Source organism: Microtus oregoni, unplaced genomic scaffold (assembly GCF_018167655.1).
Source record: "Microtus oregoni isolate MIOR12 unplaced genomic scaffold, Mior012 000023F_ref0000262, whole genome shotgun sequence".
NCBI classification, from domain to species: domain Eukaryota; kingdom Metazoa; phylum Chordata; class Mammalia; order Rodentia; family Cricetidae; genus Microtus; species Microtus oregoni.
The window spans coordinates 5,930,088-5,951,928 of record NW_024543082.1 but is presented as its reverse complement, the minus strand read 5'-3'; the positions used below and the strand labels follow the sequence as shown (position 1 = coordinate 5,951,928).

Below are 21,841 nucleotides of genomic sequence, written 5' to 3'. Positions count from 1 at the left end.
CTACTATAGATGATTATCTATTAGCCTATATTTCTTAATTATACATTGCATTTTTAAATGAGCTACACAAACACAATGCCTTAATCAAGAGAAGAAATATATATAACAAAATTTACCTAAAATTTTTATCACTAAACCACACCCCCTTAGTATGTAAACAAGCATTTTTACACATTATTTGGGAATTTGGGCATAGTTCTCTCCAAACTGCTTCCTGATTTTTGTTGGGCAAAGTATTTTGGGGGGTGTTCACAGCAATCTTTCAGGGGGTCTTGGTCCATCAGACCACATTAGTCTGGAAGACACCCACAGGTCTCATCCTCTGTAGAAACAAATGCAGAACTTTTTTCCAAAGTAACAAATCTTTAGATCAAATTATGAAGTCAAGAAACATTTAAAGCATATATGTTGGTTTAGCTTAGCAGTCTGTACAATGAAAAGTGTCTTTGTACTTAGTTCTTTCACAGTCAAAAAATAAAATGTAGCAAATAATATTCATAATCCAGACTCTATGTGCATTTCCTTCTTTATGTGGCTTATTTTTCTTGCTGTATTACTTTTTCTACAAGTTAAATATTTTACTAACTTTACTCCTTTAATCTATGACTGTCTGTACTCTTATATTACATTTATTGTCTCTTTACACTTTCTGCTCCCTCCCAAGCCTATATATATATTTTAAAACACACTGTGTCTCATTTAGAGGTCTTTTATGTCTGAATCTGTCCTATTGTGTATCTGTAAACCTTTCCTGTCCAGGAGTGCTTCGTAAAATGCTAAGCAGCAGCATGATGTGGGCTAAGGCTTCTTTGCCTTTTGGCTCCTCCCAGTCCATCATGACAGAGGTGTATTCACCACCTCTATGAACTCTGCACACTGCACCAGTTCCGGGTATAAAGCTAGTCTATGTAATGCCATTAAGCAGTATGTAACATGCTGCTCACAAACCCCAAGGGAGCCTCCAGCTCTTTGGGCTTCCTTCTGAGAAATGGGACCAGCTTGTTTGGTGTTGGGAGATGTCTACAGCTGAAGAGAGGAGAGGAAGATCTGGGAAATAGTGATAGACACTTGTGTTTTGGTGGCCAGTAATAGGAAGGACAGGACAGGACAGGACAGTGGATGCTTGCTGTGTGCCTCTCTGGGTAGCAGTGCTCTGTGAGGTGAGCACTGGGTATATCTTAGATGGACCCTACCTTCTGAGCACAAGCCTCATCTACTACAGGAAACAGCCAGCACTGGGACTGGGGTGGAGTTTCCTGTTTCCTGGTCGGTGGGCAGGGCCATGTCCTGCCCAGAGTTAAATGAAGGAACAGCTAATAATACCCATGAAAAGGGCACCAAATGAAGAACCATACTGGATAAGGTGAGCAAGAGCAACCAAGATATGCAGACACCCAAGTCATAGGGAAATGAACTCTTTCCCTCCATAACTCTGCCTTCCGCCCTGGAGACTGGGTCTCTCACTGAACCTAAGTTTGCCCTTTTGTCTAGGCTTGTTGGTCAGGGAGCTCTTGGGATCTGCCCATTTCTGCTCTCCACACTGGGCACATGTAGCCATGCCCCGCTCTTTACAAGGGGGCTGGAGATTCAAGCTCCAACCCTCACACTGACACAGCAAGCTGTCTAACCCAGCCAGTCATTCCTCACTGATGCTGTTACAGTGTAATCCTTAAACTCTTACTTTGTCCAGCACGAGTATGTACACAGCTTCCTATACCTTTGCTCCTGGGGGAGGCCAACAGTAGTTCTCTAATGCAGTGGTCACCTGATGAGCCTCAGCTGTCTGCCGTGTGCCGCAGCACAGAGATGAAGACTCTACCCTGACTGTAGAAGCTTGGTTCTGTAACCACAGTCAAGTACTTGAAAGACATATATGAGGGAGGATTCCCCTTCCTCAGAAAGACAGAGCAGAAAAAGTAAATGAAATTGAGTTAGTGATGACAACAACAACAACAAAGGAAAAGAAACCAATGCTACTTTTTGTTTATAATTTACTAACAACAAGAGCAACAAAAACTCACGGTATTACATTTTAGAATTTTGTTTTTCTTTGTTTTTGAACTTCCTCTGTAGACCAGGCTGGCCTTGAACTCACAGAAATCTGTTGACTAAGGTTTCTGCCCCACATGGTCCACAGCTGTTCAGTCCCAAGGAAGCATACAGAAATTATAAACAGCTTGACCTATTAGCTCAGGCTTCTTATAAACTCTTAAACCTTACATTAACCCATAATTCTTGTCTTTGTTAACCACATGGCTTGGTACCTTTCATCAGCGAGGCATTCTGATCTTGCTTCCTCTGCGTCTGGGTGACGACTATTGACTCAGTCTTTTCTATTCCTAGAATTTTCCTGTTCTGGTTGCCCCTGCTATACTTCCTCCCTGGTCACCCCACCTATATGTCCTGCATGGCTACTGGCCAATCAGTGTTTTATTAAAACAATACAGGCAACAAATCTTTACAGGGTAGAAGAAAATTGTCTCACAGCAGAGATCTGCCTGCCTCAGCCTCCTAAGTGCTAGGACTAAAGGTGTACACTACCATGCCTGGCTACATTTTAATTTTTAATTCACTAAAGCAAAAGATCCACTACCTAATGTTTCTTTTTAGCAGAGTTAGCCAAGATATGGGAAAGGGAGGAAGATTGTCTTAGGATAATTTACATAATAGAACCACGATTTAATACTTTACACCTGTCATTGTCATTTCTGATTTCCTCAGATGATTTGGATACAACACATTCTCCCAGCAACAGATCAGAAAAAAAGGAAGATGTCTCCAAAGAATGTGAAACTGTTCCCTCCATGGTGGCATTTGAAAACTTGCCTGAGAAAGTGACTGACATAGTGCTGACCTTCCTGGTGGAGAATATAAGCGGCTTCCCCAGTACCGACTTTAAGGTGGAAGTGATCCGAGATTTTGGCGTTGCCGTGGTTACCTTTCAGAAGCCTATAGGTGAGCCCCAGGCCCAGGGAGGCCCTGCATCCCCAGACTTCTGTCCACCACACCCCAGAGTTTGGGACATCTCTGAGTATGTGACATTTTGTTGTATTGTGTAAACAGGGCCTCTAAGCCAATACAGGTGGCTTTTCCCCTCAGATTTTCGAAAGATGAACAAATTTATTTTGAGATCTAATTTAGGTCTGTTTAATATACTGCCCTTTATTATATGTTTGCTTGAGTGGGTGGGGTGAGATGGGGTGGGGTGGGGTGAGAAATAGTAAGTCCCAGGTGATTCTAACTGGAGGACTTGAAACTCTTCCTCTACTTCCCCACGAGGAGTTAAGACTGGCCTGTCACCATGCCAAACTTCTATAAGGCAATGATACCAACAGACTTACCCTTAGTGCTCAGTGTCAGGCACCTGCCAATCTCTGCATGAGTTAATTTATTCCTTCCTTTCAACAACCCTGTGACAGGGCTCAATGTTCCTGAGAGATTGAGCCCGGGCAGCCAACTTCCACTCCCCTTTTTCCTATCATATAACCACACAGCACTTCTCATGATGTAACCCTTTCATGGTCATACATGTGGAGAAGAGAGAGCCCACTTAATGTAGAAAATGAGTGCCCCAGCCGGCAAGATGGCAGAATGGGCAAAGGCACTGCCCCCAAGTCTGACAGGCTGAGTTTGATCCCTGGGACTCATACAAGTTGCCCTCTGACTTCGAGTTGCACGCACACACATGCATTGGCATGTGCACACACATAAACATGGAAAAGAAAATTACTGCTCTGTTAGGTCATTGTCATAAGCAAGACCCAGCTCCACCTAAAACATGGCAGATTTCCAAATCTAAGCCCCATGTCCCACGGGCACAGCAGTGGGTGTCAGTCAAGTTCACAAGGGGTGTGGTCAGAATTCTGGTCCTGTCACTTAACTAGTTGTATGAAGATGACCAAGTTATAATTTTCTCTGGTCCTCATCCACTCATCCATAAAATGGGGATGATCTTACTTATGTAAATTCCTGTGAAGATTAAGTGAGATACTTCTTCAGGCATGTTAAGGATTTGTTAAAGACACTTATTACAAATTTATTATTATTTATTATAAAGGGACATTTAAAGATTTGTTTATTTTATGTGTACATGCCTGCATGTATCTGTGTACCACATGCACGCAGTGCCTGAAGCAGCCAGTAGAGGGCATTGGATTCCATGGAAGTGGAGTTACAGATGGTTGTGGGCTTCCAAGTAGATGCTGGGAACTGAATCACAGTCCTCTGCAAAGGCTGTGAGGGCTATTAACCTCTGAGCCATTTCTCCAGACCCATAAAGGGAAATTTAAATTGAAATGATCTTGCTTCATTGAGCAACAATCGTGAGTTCATTCTGTGTTAGCTTCTGTTACTGTAATAAACACCTGAGGTCATCAGTCTCCAAAAAGAGAGGTTTATACCAGTTCACAATTGGGGTGGCTTCAGTTCTTGGTCAGTTAGTCCTGCTGCCCTGGTGCTTATGTTGAGGCAGTCTGCATGGTGGTAGCATGGAGGAGAGAGAGACAGAGAAAGACAGACAGAGAGAGACAGAGACAGAGACAGAGAGGGGGTCATCTTGTCCCCTATCTCCCCCATCAATGACTGGGACATTTCCCACAGGCCTCACTTGTTAAAGGATCCACTACTTCCCATAGCACCTGGGTGAGGACTAAGGCTTTAACACATGGGCCTCAGGGACAGTTTCCTTCCAAACTATGGCCACTGTTATGGGCCAGGTATTGGTTTAGGGGTGGTGGCACAAAGGTCCCTAAAATCATAGTTCCCTCTCTAGAAGAACTAAGTCTGGGAGGAGGAGGGAGGCATGTGTGTCAATGAATAATGGAGACGAAAGAGAGTCTGTCTCCCAGGTGTAGTAACCTGAGAGGGGTGGAGACAGGACCGTGCATAGTTGTCCCCACCTGAGTGTGTCCTCCAGCAGTGTCACCTGACCATCTCCACAGGACACCACGCTTGTTCATACTGGCACTGCTCCCTCCTCTTATCCATTTGGCAACCCCTGCTTTAGTGTTCAAATTAGAGACCATATATAGTCCTTATACACTCTGAGTCTCAGTCCCTGTTTCATCTGGTCCTGATTGGAGCTCCAAAAGGCAATTCAACTGTGCTCAATACCCATATCTTCCCAGTGATATACAAGCAAGGATATCAACTTTTCTCAGATCCCAGCACAATGATTGGCACATGACAGACCCACCATCCAATCTGTTAATTTAAAGAGACAGTTAGGATGAGTCTTGAAGATAAATAGATCAACTGAAAAAAATAAAGGAGGTAGGGCTGTAGACATAGCCCTATTTTGTTACCATGGTTCAATTTAATTCTCAACATAACAATAAAACAAAAATACCTCTGTATCCCATGTTGGAGAAGAACATCTCACACATGGGCACTGCAGACACGGGCACTGAAGACACAGGCGCTACAGACACGGATGCTGCAGACACAGGCGCTGCAGACACAGGCGCTGCAGACACGGATGCTGCAGACACAGGCGGTGCAGACACTGGCCCTGCAGATACGGGCATTGCAGACATGGGCGTGCAGACACAGTACAAGGACAAAAGGAATGTCAAAAACATGACTAGTTGGTTTTTGTCGTTGTTGGCTTTTTTTTTTTTTTTTTTGGTTTTGACTTTGGTTTTTTGAGGCAGGGTTTCTTTGTGCATCTTTAGCTGTCCTGGAACTAGCTCTGTAGACCAGGCTGGTCTCAAACTCACAGAGATCAGCTTGTTTCTGTCTTCCAAGTGCTGGCATTAAAGGCATGCGGCACCACCACCAGATTCATGACTAACTTTTCATGGCAACATGAAAATAAAGCTGAAAGTGTGACTTGGATGCGTGTTTGGAGTCAGGAGCCTGGCTGTGGATGTGGGCTCCTGCCTGCAGGCAGAGTAGGCATCAGGGTCTTGAGAAAATGGAGAGGGGGTGTCACTGAGGGGTGGCAACTCAGTAGGGTTGGCCATGGCCAAAGAACACCTCAGTAGCAGAAAATACAGCAATTGACTTCAAAAACATTTCTTTCATACCATGTAGATATGTCACCAAAATTTTCTCTCTCTCTCTTTTTTTTGTTTGTAGATACCAAAAAATTTATTATTGATTGTATGGGTCACCATTGGAACCAACAGCTGCAGCTTGCCCCGAGACTTCTGGAAACAACCAATGTAGTTAGGGTGGAAAACCTGCCTCCTGGGATAGATGAATACCAGCTGCAGCTCTACTTTGAAAACCCTTTCAACGGGGGTGGAAGAGTCACCCAGGTTGAGTGTTTCCCAGAAGACAGCTCGGCGCTGGTTGAGTTTTCAGACTGCAAAGGTAATGTGTCTTGGCCTGCCACTTGGACAAGACCTGGATGGTTGGCCATTTCAGTCATTCCTTAATCTGTCAGAAATGGCACCAATCTCTCATTCATCTGGATTTGGTGCAGAACGAGGGCAGTAAGGCAGGCTCTGGAGAAGCAGAACAAGCTCATGAGAGACAGGGAGAGTCTCTGAGGAGTCCGGCCTGTGACTGAAGGTCGCCATTCTAGGAACATTGACAGGCCGTACTCACAGCCATAGATCTGTGTTTTATGTCCCTGCATTGATTCTCTAATCAACAGGTTTAGGGAGAAATGGACTCAGAAGCATGTAGAGTTCTAGAAAGCATTCCTGTTCCCCCTGTACTGTCCCTGTGCTGAGACCGGATAATGGGGATTTGTCATAACCTCAGGAGGAGATGAAAGTCCTGTTGTTGATGACATCATCAGTGGTTCTTGAGTCAGACAGACTTGAGTTACAATCCTGATTGGTGGTCACGGGCATGGTGACCTTTGTGAGTCCTCAAACCTTCTGTTTTCTCATCTGTAGTGGTAGTGTTGGAGTTACCTCAGAGGATGCTGTAGGAGGAAAGGAAACAGTCCCTCAGCAGTGCTTGGCCTAAGGGGGTGCTGAGTCTGAGCTGGAGGTCACTCAGGCTGTCCAGCCTCTCTGGAGCCCTGTGGGAGGTTGGGCCTCTGAAAGTCACATTCCTTCCCTCAGGCCTGATACCTGCCCTAGGACTGAGTCCTTCACCAGGGTATCATGTTTTAGCATCCATCTGCCATGGGTGCCATTTAAATCCAAGTTGTTGCGGGATTGATTCTAATTTCCATGCTGATACTACTTACACGTGCCAACAGCTAAAACAAAGTGAGGAGAGTCCTGGAGAAAGAGAGAGAACGTGAGCATTCAGTCAGGGTGGGTTGTGGATGCTGTCCTGGTACACATGGTGACTGGGAGATATAATGGGGAAGGCCTTACTAAATTGTGACCTCTGGGGCTGGACTCTCCAATGACTGTGAGGACGATTTTGATTTGGTATAGGAACAAGACCATGGGATCTGGGTTGGCTCACACTGGCAATTAGCTCCGATACTTGCCTGGGTTTATAGAACCCTGACTTTCCCCAGCCTCGGCTTTCTCACCTCCATCTATGGGTGTAATAGAATCTCTACCTGAGAAGGCCACTGTCAAGAGTAAACACAGGACATTCATGTAAAGCCCTTGGGAAATTGACACATAGTGCTGTCACAATTCTCTTCTTCTGAGAAATGAAGTTAGCTATGGGAGTTAAATTCTGGGACAGAATGCAGAGTGACCCACCTGGAGGATTAAACTTCTTCTCATTCTTCTCCTTCTCCTTCTTTTCCCTCCTCCTCCTCCTCCTCCTCCTCCTCCTCCTCCTCCTCCTCCTCTTCTTCCTCTTCCTCTTCCTCTTCTTCTTCTTCTTCTTCTTCTTCTTCTTCTTCTTCTTTTTCTCCTCCTTCTCCTCCTTTTTCTTCCTCCTTCTTCTCCTCCTTCTCCTCCTCCTCCTTTTCCTCCTTTTTCTTCTATTTTTCTCAGTGTAACAGTTCAAGCTGCCCTGGAACTAACTCTTATAGAACAGGCTTGCCTGGAAATCACAGATCTCTACCTGCCTTTGCCTCCCGAGTGCTGGGATTTAGGCATGCACTACCGCTGCCTGGAAAAAAAATCTTTTCTTAAAAACACATTATTTATTCATTTTTTATTGTATATTAATTGTTGTCTTGTCCGCACGTACATCTGTGTGAAGGTGTTGAATCCCCTGGAACAGGAGTTACAGACTGTTGTGGGCTGCTTTGTGGGTGCTGGAAATTGAACCCAGGTCCTTTTGAAGATCAGCCTAGTTCTCTTAGCTGATGTGCCATTTCTCCAGCCCTTAAACCATTCCTTGTGTTTGTATAAACACCAACACCATGCTTGTGTCTAAATTTGTATCTGTTTCTTATTGTGCCATATACATCAGTGACATCAGAAAAACAATAGACTCAAGCATGATTTCAGTGTAGAGCGATTTGGGTATAAAGTCATCATAGCCCTAAATGGAGTCTGTCTTGTTGCGGTTAGCATCAGTCTACAGCTGAGCACACGGGAGAATGTCACTTTTGAGTTCTACAAACAGCAGAGACTTTTACCCTCCTGAAAAGTTTTTGTTGTTGTTTTGTGTCTTTGGAAATGCATGACATTGAGATTAATGTAATTTATTTATGTATTTGTTTGTTTGTCTGTTTATTTTGTATCAAAAGTGTTAGACACCATTCTGGCCAAGAAGCACAGTTTCAACAGGATGCCACTGTCTGTCTTCCCCTATTATCCTTCTCTGGGCACAGCCTTGTATGGCGAGGAGAAGCCACTGGTCAAGCTTCCAGCATCTTTCCAAGAGTCACTGGGCCTTCCTTTGTGGAAGTTCTTTCAAAAACATAACCATCTGATTGAGGAGATAAATGACAAAATGAGACGCTGTCACTGTGAGCTAACATGGTCTGACATCAACGGCACAGTGACCGTCAGACCTGCTGCCACTTTAGTCAGTCACAGACCAAGCATCAAGACCTGGCAGAGAGACGCCTCCAAGGTGCTGTCTGACATCAAGGCTAAGTACGAAGTTAAGGTGTTTGAAGTGTATCCGCCAGTGTGGGACATCATACAGCATGAGGTAGGAGATGACAGGGTTCTCATTGAGTTTGATAAGGAGAGTCTCACCTTAGCCGGGAAATCAGAAGATGTCCAAGACATCGGCCAGAAAATCAAGGAGTTAATAGACAGCACCACGGAGAAGGTCCGAAAGGAGGAGCAGAGTCTGAAGGAGAACGTGGCCATTTCTCCGGGGAAACATTTTCTTTTGCATCAGAGTGGTTTCCTGGATGATCTAAGGAAAGAGAACCCAGAGATGGAGATTCATTACGATGCTGCCACTCAGCACCTGTGCTTTAAGGGATTCCGTGCAGATGTGTATAAAGTAAAGTGTGACATCAAGGAAAAGGTGTATTCCATGGCTCAGAAAGACGTCCCGATTCCTTCTGAAGTCTTCATGTTTCTGCAGCAAGTAGACAGTCAGGAATTCTCCAAGACTCTTTTTGAGGCACAGAAAATTCTTGCCAAGTATGAACTGAATGGTACAGCGCTTCTTTTGATGGCCTGTTCTTTCAGAGCCCTGGCAGAAGCAGAGAAGGAAATGCTTGATGCTTTGAGTTATAAAATCATTGATGTTGAAGACAAGGAAGTTTTTAGAGGCAATGCGTGGAAAAAGAAAATTCACTCTCTGCAAAAGAGACACTCCTCCAGAGCAAGCATTACGATAAAGGATGACTTAACTTCAGAAACCCCAGCTGAGGTCATCATTGCAGGCTGTGTGAAACAAGTAAATGAAATCTATGGACAACTTTTTGAGTTCTTGGAAAACACCATGAAAATTGAAAGACTGGTTAAAATTGAATCGGTCCTGATTTTTGAGTATTTAAGGTCAGACAGGAAGCTATTCTGGCCAAAGATAAAAAAGGCCAATGTGCAGGCACGTTTTAAGCTAGAAGACGAACCAAAAGGCATTTTACTAACTGGCTCCAAGAGTAAAGTTCTAGAGTGCATGAACATGGTCAGGCAAATCAGGGATTCAGTCTGCATTAAAAGGTTCCAGATTGATAAGCCTGGTGCTAGGCACTTCTTCCAGGACAAAGCATCCTATTACAAAAGCGAGGTCAAACGCCGGTATGGATGCATCATTGAGCTCCAGGAGGGAGCAGAGAAGGACAAAGGCAGCCTTAACGAGCAGAAGTGCCTCTTACAGAAGGACATAGCCCCTGGAGTCACGCTGATTGTACAGCAGGGAGACCTGGCTCAGTTTCCTGCCGATGTGGTCGTGAATGCAGCAAACGAGCATCTGAAACACGTTGATGGTCTGGCCCTCGCTCTTTCAAATGCAGCTGGCCCTGAACTTCAAGCAGAATGTGACAAAATAGTGAGAAATGGTGGCATGGTCAAAACTGGCAATGCCGTTATCTCAAAAGCAGGCAAGCTCCCTTGCCGTCATGTCATCCACGCAGTAGGGCCTCGGTGGGATGGAAATAAGGTCCAGGAGTGCGTGAGCCTGTTAAAGAGAGCTGTGGAACAAAGTCTCACCTTAGCTGAGGAGGTCAAGTGTCAATCCATAGCCATGCCAGCTATCAGCTCTGGAATCTTTGGCTTTCCCTTAGACCAGTGTGTGGCCACCATTGTTTCTGCCATCAAAGACAACTTCCAAAACAAGCCAGACAGGCACATCTTGAAAAAGATTTATCTGGTGGACATATCTGCAAAGGTTGCTGGGGCCTTTGCTGAAGCTGTAGAAACTACATATAAAGCCACTCCCTCCCACATAGCTTCCCCTTCTTGTTTACAAGCATTGGAATTAGTGGTACCTGGGGAAACACTGCAGACACAGGAATATGTGCTGGTGTCTCCAGAAGGCCTTAAAATCCGGCTGGTGGTAGAAGGTGTGCAGAATGTCAAGGTGAGTATCCCTGTCACCAACAATGTGCAGTGATATCACTGGCCTCTGCCAGCTTTATTGAGGGCCAAAGGAAGACAGGGTGGAGAGAAAGGACTGAACAAAATTTCATGCTCTCCTACTCGGGCCTTCAAACATTTCCCATGGACGCTGGACTTCTTCCCAAATCACTTAGCAATAGAGATGGGTGTTTCTGTAAGGATCTGAAGGGCTCTGGGATGGCTCACTACATCCCGGTAACTGTGGTCCATAGTAGGGGACACTGCACGGCTCTCCTCATCTTCATCATTTCCCATCTGTCGAGTCTGCTCCATCTAGTGCTGGCTTCTGTCAGTTACAGGTGTGAGAGAGCATGGGGAATGCAGAGGATAGGAATTTAACCAATGACACCAGGAAGCGTGACTTTGGGTGCTGGAGTGGACGAGGGAGCTCGGTTTTGGGAACACATCTGTGGGTCCTTTGTGAGGAAGCAGTGGGCAGGTGGGTGGGAGGAAGGTCCAGATGTTGGGAGTCATGCAAGGACAATTCTCGTTTTGTATTCTTGTTGGAGGAAACTAATGTTTCCTGGCAGACAGCAAGTCCCAGTAGTCCTTCTATCTCAGTCCTACAAACACACACACACACACACACACACACACACACACACACACACACACTGGGGATATAGGCATGTGTATGTATATTATGTGAATCCTGATGTGAATGCCACAATAGAGAGAGAAGCTCACCAAGATGCCAAGTCTTCATTTTCTGAAGGAGCAGAGGGGTTCATCCTTATGGAAGAGACTGACACCCAGCTCGCACTAGCTCACTCTGGTTACTTCATTCAAGCATATACAAAGTTAACAGAGTCTGGGAAAAGTTCCAGATCCTGTAGTCATCTTGCTTTTCCTGCCTGTGAAAGCAGACAGCCCACACATTATGGAATGCTGTAATCTAAAGTAAGAACCCCAGGTTGCCAGGAGTGTCTTCAGATAAAGGTCATTACAGCTGCAAGCTCTCACAGAGCACCAAGTGCAGAGTCTCCAGAGAGACAACATTTCTTCAAGGTTTAAACAGTCTCAAAACAATTCTTAGCCTCCACTGATCAACCCAAACATAGCAAAGGCTTTGCTGAAACATGTCACTCAAAGTCATGCACAAAGGCTTTACGATCCACATCACTACATGTGTGCTTTACGATACAAATCACTACATGTGTGCATACAGAATCAGAAGCTCCCAGGATGCAAATTCACTGATCGCATAGGGAGTATAATGGTTAAAACAGTGTTTGTGTTTCCAGGCATTTTCAGATGAATTTGACAAAAGGAGTCATGGAAATCCAAGTGACACCCAAGGTACAGTAAAGTGTTTAAGTTGACCAGTGATTTCTTGTTACCAAGTAACTGTTCAATGACAGGGAAAGGATGATGGTGATCATTTCTTTGATAAGTCAAACTGTGGAACATATTAAATGAAAATTAAATGATATTCCATGCATGTGAGTATAAAAGACAGTGGCCTGTTTAAGCAACTCGGGGCGAAGGGAAAGGTGGGCCAGGTCATATAAGCTGTAGAATGGGATTTTTAAATTACTGATGAGACTACCACCTCCAATGGATCATGTGTCATGGCTTTTCCAAGAGACACCTTAAGAGACAATACAAGCCAACACTTCTGTGTCACACGTGGATTTCTGTTTCTGAGTTCATCTTGTTTGGGGTTCACTGGAGCTTTTTATGAAGCAAGGTTTTGCCATGTTGCCTAGGATGGCCCCAAAACTCCTAAATTCAAGCCATCCTCCTGTCCCAGCCCAGAGCCAGGGCCACAGTAAATGGCAGCCAATACAGTGATAGAGCAGCCTGCAACCTCAGCTATTCTTGCTTCTGATGACTTGGTGCCTGATTCTGTCTAATCTTTCCTCTGGACAGGGTTTTATGGGAGGCTCTCCAGCCCTACGTTAGGAGTGCATGAAATGAATATTGGCCCAATCCTCTTCCAAGTGGCCATGGGGGACATCACCAAAGAAGTGGCAGATGTGATTGCCAATTCAACATCAAACACGTTTACTCTCAAATCAGGTACTTAGTGAGATGGATTCTGTCTCATGCAAGAATCAGTGTGATAGATCCTTTGAAGAAGTGTTTCTATAGACAAAATGGTTTGTTGACTTGGGCTTGTTCCTGTTAACTAATATCTTTAAAGTTAATTCAATGGGCTTTTTTACAATTGGCAACATTTTTGAAAATGTCTCCTCTGTCCTTACTGCTCTATGACGGGGTGTGTTGAGACAAAAAGGCGTCTTTCTGGTCAGGTCACCATCTTGATTTTCTCATGTAGGAGTCTCCAAAGCAATTTTGGAAGCTGCAGGACCAAATGTGGAGAAGGAATTTTCTGTCTTGGGTAAGGAGCGATGTTGCTTCTTGGTGCCAGATCGTAAGTGGAAGATTGACTGTGGGAGGCAGTGAGGAAACCGAGGAAGGGCCTTGGGCTAGGAAGACAATGTATTAATCTGTTTTGGTTTTGTTTTATTTTGAGACTCATGTATTCATCTTAATATCATATATTTTATGAAAGAATTCCATATGAAAAATGTTAAAAGTGGAAAGATATTTAACAGTTAAGAGAAATTAATCCCCAAATTTCATGATATGTAGTATTTTGTGAACTTTTAATTCATAAAACGTTTTCTCATGAAATCAGACATCTTGCTTTCTCCAAGCGCAGGTCAGCGTCTGACTCTGAATCTGCTCATGTTTCACAGCTCAGCAGAACAGTGAGTACATAGTTACTGAAGGTGGATCACTGAGATGCAAGAGTATTATTCATGTTGTTGGTGGGAATGACGTGAAGAGATCAGTTTCCTGTGTTTTGGAAGAATGTGAACAACGGAACTACTCATCCATTTGCCTACCAGCCATTGGCACAGGTCCGTAGCCACAGGCTGTCCAGGCTCCATCCCGAAGTGTCCACTTCCGCATGGGTTTGGTCCTCACTGGGTCTGGGTGATGACAGGGACACCTTCCCTAGGAGTAGACAGTTTCCTCACTCCAAGGTTCCCCATCTACTAGGGAAAGAGCAAAGCCTGTGGGTTCTTTAAGTAGAAGGAAGAAAATGAGCAGGGTGCATTTATGTGCACCGGTGGTCCCAATGATGGGAAGGATAGAGGCAGGAGGAGTGAACTGTGTATCCACAATTGTCTACAAGGTTAGTCAAAGGCATCTGCTGTAATTTCCTGCCCCAGCGGTGGGCACCATTAACAGGGATAATTCAGATGGGCTCTCAGTTGATCAAACCAGCTTTCCCAGGAGACTTTTACACTGCCTGTCATGTGACTTCGGCAGCTGCTATTCACTTTGGGCTATTCCCCAGTCTTACCTTGCTTTGAGGGCTTGAGAAACAAGATCTGAACATAGTGAAGACAGGAGTGGATCTACTCAGTGGCTGATTTGAATTCTGCTGGGCAGCAAAAATAGTGCAGAGTATGGGGAAGAAAGACATCGTGGAGTCTCAGGGTAACTAATAGGCTAAAATTACAGATTATAACAAGTATCTTACAGCCTTATATTACCTTAGTTTAAATCAGGTTCCCAGAGGTATCTGGCAGAATCCCCAGACATGCATAAAATCTATCAGATGCTAAGATTGTTCTGTAAGGACCATGTTGTTTCAAGATGCATTATCATTTTTTCTTCTTATTTTTTGCCTTTTATGATCTTTTGAAGACTCTAGTAAATCAAGGAGGAAGTCACCTGGACTCTGTAATGGGAGGGGAGTTACCCTGGGAGCCAGGATCATCTGAAAAGGACAGATGTGAATGTCACCAATCAGAACGGGTTTCAGGGTCTTGTCCTGGAGCATTGGCCTGTGGACAGCATGGAACAGAAACTCCTCCCCACTGTGTCTAGGATGTCAAAACTATTTGATGACATCATGTTAGAGAACTATATAGCGATTAGGATGGGGCCAGGCATTTTTATTTCCTGTGACATCTGGAATTGCTAGTTTATGTAGCAGCCTTTTAAGCTGGTGGATCTTAACCTTGTCTTTTGTATGTGTTTTAAAGGAAGTGCTCAACAGGACCCAGATGCAGTTGCTAGAGCCATAATGGATGCCATTGAAGAATTTATCCAGAAAACATCAGTGCGGGCTGTGAAGAAAGTCAAAGTTGTTATCTCCCAGTCTCATATCCTGAGTGTTTTTTATGACAACATGAAAGACAGAGAAGGCTCCCCAGCTTCTCCCCAGACGTCTCTACTGTCTAGGATCTCCTGTGAGTTGTTCACTTTTATAAAATACATTTTCCTTATCTTGATGCTGAAGGGAGTAAAGAAAATATTAATTTTCATTTTCTTTTTAGCCTTTTTAGGCTTTCCAAAGCACACTTCACGCAAACAGAAGACCTTGTTTTTGGAGAAGAAAACAGAGCAGACAGTTTTCCAAGTATGTGGCAAAGATGAAGACAGTGTGGAACACACGATCTCCTGGATACAGAATCTGATCGCCCAGGAGCAGCTACTCTATCGCAGTGACGATGAGTGTGTCAGAGACTTTGGAGAGAAGGAGTACAAGAAGCTGAATGAGCTGCAGGAGAGGCTGAACATCGTCATTGAGCTGGACCAGAAGGCGCCTTTGATTAAAGTTGCAGGAATCAGCAGAGATGTGATAGGAGCTAGAGATGAGATTGAAAACTTGATCAAGAGCATCCGATTGGCTAAAGAGAAGGAAAGCCAGGCAGACTATGTCCTCACATTCGTGGAATGGCGATATATTGTCAACAACATCACACACTGTTTCGACAAAATAGCTACCATGCAGTTGGAGGATGCACAGCAGGCAAATCACAAGAGCACTGTTGTCAAAATTAATAATCAGGACTTCACAGTGAACTTGAGGACAAACACGGCCACAGGCCCTCAAGGACAAAGTGTCACAGTTCAGCGCATCTTAAAAGATGAAAGTAAGTTATGTGCTCATGGGTGTCAGCCATTGTCCCACCTCTGAGTTTAACATTATTTTAGCAGGGTTTATTTTTTTTATTGTTGTTGTTTTGTTTTGTTTTGTTTTTTTTTGTTTTGTATTGCAAAATAGAATTTCTCTGAGGAACAGACTTAACTGTCCTGGCACTAGCTCCTGTTACCCTGGCTGGGCTCAAACTAGAAATCCTACCTCGGTCTCCGAAGTGCTGGGGTTAAGGGTGTGTGCCACCACCACCCAGTTTACTTTGTTTTTGAAAGTATTTTACCATGTAGCCATGCTGGCCTGAAACTTTTGTTTTGCTTTTGAGACAGTGTTTCTAGGTGGACCAGGCTGGGCTCAAATTCAGATAATTGCCTCCTTCTGCCCAATTCTATGCCCATCTTTTCTTTCATGAGCCAAATGTTACTGGGTACCAGGTCAGAAAGTGGCCTCCAGAGTCCCTGTGGATCTATCCCCAGAAAGAGAGTGACTCACTCGCTATTCACTCTCTACTGGCCTTGAACTCATGATTCCCTTATCATTACCTCTACCATTAAAGTGCTAGGATTATAAGTGTATACCACCATTCCCAGACTAGAATCATGGCTTCTAATAACCAAATGATGTTCTATAGTAAAAGTTATGCTGCCTACATTTGAGTTCTGAATAACTTTCACCCATCAACAACCAGCTATTCCAGATGTCAGACATAATTGCTCAGATCCTCTATTCTTATTGGGATAAAAAACATTTTCTGGAAGACACAACACACATGCCCACTCACCTCAGATAGTGAGCCCACAAGAGAACAAAGCCTGACAGGGTGAACCAATGACTTTTATTGAGGGTCTTACAGGTGTATGGGTGAGGGGTTACTTAGAGGAGCAGAAATGACTCAAAGACAGCTGCTGCACCAGAGCCCAGCACAGCTCGCAAAGCCATCAGTCTGAAGCATACAGCAAAGGCTGCAGGCAGATCAGCAGGTTGGAGAGCGTCCTTTCCAAGTAGCTCTGGTCTAAACCTCTTCCATGCACCTCGGTTGGTTTTTGATTTTTCCATGTACATGGTCTGGTGTCATCATTGCAGCTTGTCTTCTCTTAGAGTCAGTGCTGCATTTCTGAGTCTTCCTTGCAGCTCTATTCTGCTGGTCTCAAAGGGACTCTCAGCAGTCTTAGTGATTAATCTAGCGGCGGGGGGGGGGGAGGGAACCTAGTGAATTTGATCGGGTTTAGTGACTTCCCAGAGAGGACACTGGAGGTCATCTGTAAGTTCTCTCTTATTTCTGTGTGAATGCGTGTTTCATATCTCCCCTGAAGCTAAGAAGAGAGTGCTAAAAAAGAGAAAGCACCAGATAGTGATAGATGGCAAAACTATGGCCATTTTCCTGGAAACCACGAAAAAGCCAGTGGAGGAATTGAGACCCAGACATCCATCTCTGAGACAGACAGCTGAGATCCACAAAAGCAAGATGCCAACAACGGCTTCCAGTTCCTGCCTACCATCCCCGCTACTAGTTAAGCTCCAGAAGTCCATGCCCTATGTCTACAGCAAACTAAAAATATACTTTGAGAGCCGGAATTCAGAAGGCAGGGAGTGTGGTGTTCAGCCCATGGGACCCAGTGCCCCCAACACATTCGAGGTGAACTTCTTAAAAAGGGCAGGTTAGTCGGGACAGCAAAACAGGGTCAGGGACAGGTGCAAAGGCAGCCATGCAGGTATTTAAACAGACCCATTCATGCTTCGAAGGAGAACACAGGAGAGTGTGGCACTGCCCCTGGGAGCCTCTACTGCCCACAGACTTCTTCCATCCCACAGCAGGGGACAGCGCTTTAGATGTGCCCAGCCCCTGACCTGGTCTGGCTGCTTCCTAGGGATAACTTCCATTTGCTATCTGAGTTGCCCATTTTCCCAGCAGACAGTCTTGAGAGGAGAAAGCAAGTTGGGATGAGGATTGGAGCAGGAACCGAGGGCCTTGTGCCAGCTAGGAAAGTGCTTCTCAAACTGAGCTATACCCAAAGCACCTTTCTGTTGTAAATAACGATTCCATTGACTTGTTTCTAAAGAATACAAAAGTAATATATGATCAGTTTTAAAAAATTAAAAGCCCGGTAGTGGTGCACACCATTATTTCCAGCACTCTAGAGGAAGAGGCAGACTTCCTCTGTCAATTCTAGGCCAGCCTGCTCTCCAAGACCTAGTTCCAGGACAGGCTCCACAGCTACAGACAAACCCTGTCTCCAAATACCAAAAACAAAAACTAAAAAAGAAAGAGAAAAAAAGAAAAAAATCCCTGCAGATGCACTGTGGAAACATGGGGAAATTCTCATGTATTCTTTTCTGTGAATCAGCTAATTATTGTACATTTAATTATTCTAAGCTTTTTGGTTATTAGTTTTCAGGGGGTTCCCAACTTAAATATACAGGGAATATTATTCTATGTCATAGAAATTAGAATTAGAGACAATTACAGCATAGATTTGCTGTTACCTCTCTGAGACAGAGTTTCATCATATGTTCTTGGCTGGACTTGAACTCATGATCCCTTTACCCTTATCTCTACCATTAAAGTGCTAGGAATATGGGTGTATACCATCATGCCCAGAGTATATACGTGGCTTCTAAAAAACAAATGATGTTCTACAGTAAAGCTTAAGCTGCCTATTCTTGAGTTCCAGATAACTTTCTCCCACTAAAAACCTGCTATTCCAGAATGCCAGACAACTGCTCAGGTCCTCTGTTCTGGAATACAAAGCTCTTCCTGGGGAAACACAACACACATGTCCACTCACCTCATATAGGAATCCCACAACAGACCAAAAGAAGGCTACCACCAAAGCCCAACATGGTGAACCAATGACTTTTATTAAGGTTACTTACAGGCATATATGGGTGAGAGGTTACTTTCTGCTCCTGCAGAAATGACTCAAAGACAGCTACAGCACCAGAGTCCAGCACAGCTCACAAAGCTGTGATTCTGGAGCACACAGCAAACGCTACAGGCAGCTCAGAAGGTTGGGGAGCGTCCTTTCCAAGTAGGTCTGGTATAAACCTCTGCTAGGCAATGTGGTTTGTTTCTGATTCTTTCAGGTACAGGTCAGTTGTCATCATTGCAGCTTGTCTACTCTTAGAGTCATTACTGGTTTTCTGAGTCTTCCTTGTGCTCTGTTCTGCCAGCTCAGACCGACTCTAGGCCGTTTTTATTGATAACTCTAGCAAGGAGGAACCTAGAGAATCTTGTCAGTTTCAGGGAATTCCTCAAGCTATTTTAATTGGTTTACCTTCTGTTTTTAGGTGCTTACCTTCAGGACAGAATGATTTGATCCTGAGGAAATTTAGACAGTAATCCTACATCATAGGGTTCATCCAACTAAATAATACAACATAATATGTATTTCCAGAGTGCTTACCTTGTGTGATGGATTAAAGTCATCTACAGATTCTTAAAAGTCTATGGAAGGTTAGGTGTGGTGACATATGCCTTTAATCCCAGTACTCTAGATGCAGAGATAGGCAGAAGTTTGTGAGTTGAAGTCCAGCATGGTCTATTTAGGGAGTTCCAGGGCAGTAAGGACTCCATAGTGAGACCATATCTCAATCAAATAGACAAAAACAAGCAAACAAAAAACACATGGGAGAATATGGATAGCTTGTGTGAAAGTCCTGCATATAAGGGACATCTCTGGATTTTGGTGTCTTCAGAAGTTCCTAGAATCAACTCAGAGAGGACACTGGGGTGTCATCTATAAGTTTGCTCTCATTGTGAATGTGTGAGTTTTATGTCTCCCCTGAAGCTAAGAAGAGAGTTCTGAAAAAGAGAGACCATGAAATGGTGATTGATGCCAAACCTGAGGCCATTTTCCTGGAAACCACAAAAAAGCCAGTGGAGGGCCAGAGACCCAGACCTTCATCTTTGACACAGTCTCTGGATGAAGCATCATCTGATGAAGAGCTTGGTTATAATTCTGATGACACTATTGTCCATATGGTGAGTGTTGACAGAAGAGCTGGCACTGTTGCTACAACTGCCCCTAGGTCACCACTTCAGCTCTTTTGGTTCAGCAGACTTAGCTGGGCACTAGCTGTGAGCTAGGTCCTGCTCTAGGCACTGGGCTACTGAAGTGAATAAACAGGGACAAGATTCCTGTCCTCATGCAGCCTGTAGTGAGTAAGGGGGTCTGCAGACTGTAAGGAAGTGAATGAACTGAGGGAAAGCACTTCAAAGACAGAGATGTGGTAGGAGAATAAAAAAGGAGTTTTGCGTCAGAGAGGAACAGGGTGAAGGCATGCAAGGGGAAGATGGGAGACCTTCTTGCTGAGGTGACATTGAGCCTGAGGCTTAAATGATGAACAGGCACCTGCCATTAAAAAATGCATTCAGTAAATGATAAGGCTGGGTAAGGTGTGGCAGGCACTGTCATGGGGCTTGGGGCACAGACACAGTGTGGACTGCTCTTAGGGCCTTGACATCGAGTAAGGGAAACAAAGAAGAGTAAACAGATGTATTATAGAATTCTGTCCAGTGACAAGTGCGGGAAGAATAAAGGAGGATGAGAACAGTGACAGAGCCACCATCCTAAACAGGGTGTAAACAAACAAACCCACATGATGCTTCATCTAGAGAACATGAGTAAATTAAAGGACCTAGTGTGGGGTCCAAGGAAACGCTGAAGGAAGACCCCAGACTCAATCAGAATGTAAGAGCAAGGAGTGATTTTTATCAGCATATGTGAGGCCGTCCACCTGTACAAAATGGCGACAACCCAGAGGGGAGCAGGCAGGCTTCTTTTAAGCACAGCTAAGGGGAGTTTTGGTGACAGTTAGGTCACCTCAAATATAATTGGTTAATCAATCAACAGTTGCATTAGTACAATTTAGTTGGCTGTGGTTATAGTTATACCATTTTGCTGCATACTTGGGCAAGGCAGTGCATGTTTGTTTTAGGGAGCTTACTGGAACTGTCCTTTTTGGTCACTGCTTTGAGGTACTGTAGGAGGTGCCTCAGGCCTGGTGCTTGCTGTCTCGCTCATTGTCCTTTTAGGAAACTGAAACTCAGGCCCAGCTGTAAAATAGGAAAAGTCAGACCTTTCTCTAGCTTCCTGGTTTTGCAGTAAGAACATTCTAGGCTGAGGGAAGCACATGCACAGGCCTCACAGGAACTGAAGCTCAATGAGGCAAGAGGAGGGGGAGGCAGTGAGCAAGGGAGAGAGCTAAGGACAGGAAAGGGTACTGTGTGACAGGGTGTAAGATTTTAAATCCAGTAGGGAATTTCACCTGATATTTTTGAGCCTCATGATAAGGGATCTTGATTGAACTTTTTTTTAAAAAAATTATTTATTTTAGTGTATGAGTGAGTGTTCTACCAGCATGTAGGGCTTATGCTAGAAAGGAGCATCAGAGTCCAATACTGATGGTTGTAGGAACTGAACTCAGGTCCTCTGGAAGACCAGCAGTGCTCTTGACTTAAAAAAAAGCACCCAAATACACACTTTGTGATATATCAAGTCAATGACTTTAATTGATTTGCCTAATCAGCCTCCAGAGAAAAAGCAGTATGTCTTCAAAAGAATGGGACTGTCCCTATTGTCTGGAGAGAGAATAAATGTGGATCACGAGACACCCATGGATATCGACAGGAATGACGCAAATGCAGCTTCACCTCCTCTCAGAGGCTCTGCTGACAGCTCTGGGGCCTTGAAGGGGAATGATAATGAAGATTCCTGTGCCATCTGCATGGATACCATTATCAACAAGCGTGTGCTCCCTAAGTGCAAGCATGAATTCTGCTCCTCTTGTATCACCAAGGCCTTGTCAATCAAGCCTGTCTGTCCTCTGTGTCAGATGTCCTACGGTATCCAGAAAGGGAACCAGCCAAAAGGAACCATGACTTTTACCACTTCAAGACAGTCACTACCGGGTTATGAAGACTGTGGCTCAATTGAGATTCACTACATTATAGAAAGTGGCATCCAAACAGTAAGTGTACCAGGGAACGTGAGGTTCTTTTGACTCTGCTAGAGTTCCAGCACCCAAGGGGTCGTCCTGTAGCCTCTTAGACACTGATTTTCCTGGGAACTCATTAGGTGATTGTGGTAGGGAC

The 21,841-nt window shown here is 44.4% G+C and overlaps 1 protein-coding gene across 1 annotated transcript in view; it reads left to right on the top strand.

Annotated features, from left to right (window-relative positions):
* Positions 1-21,841, top strand: part of LOC121462053 (protein mono-ADP-ribosyltransferase PARP14-like) — a 31,846-nt gene that overhangs the window by 7,176 nt on the left and 2,829 nt on the right. Inside the window, exons 4-14 of the mRNA XM_041673474.1 lie at positions 2,722-2,955; positions 6,079-6,315; positions 8,567-10,806; positions 12,089-12,143; positions 12,717-12,866; positions 13,126-13,188; positions 13,550-13,714; positions 14,852-15,058; positions 15,146-15,745; positions 19,536-19,729; positions 21,277-21,717. Of these exons, the coding sequence (XP_041529408.1) occupies positions 2,722-2,955; positions 6,079-6,315; positions 8,567-10,806; positions 12,089-12,143; positions 12,717-12,866; positions 13,126-13,188; positions 13,550-13,714; positions 14,852-15,058; positions 15,146-15,745; positions 19,536-19,729; positions 21,277-21,717 (4,586 nt within the window). The remainder of the gene's footprint in view (positions 1-2,721; positions 2,956-6,078; positions 6,316-8,566; positions 10,807-12,088; positions 12,144-12,716; positions 12,867-13,125; positions 13,189-13,549; positions 13,715-14,851; positions 15,059-15,145; positions 15,746-19,535; positions 19,730-21,276; positions 21,718-21,841) is intronic.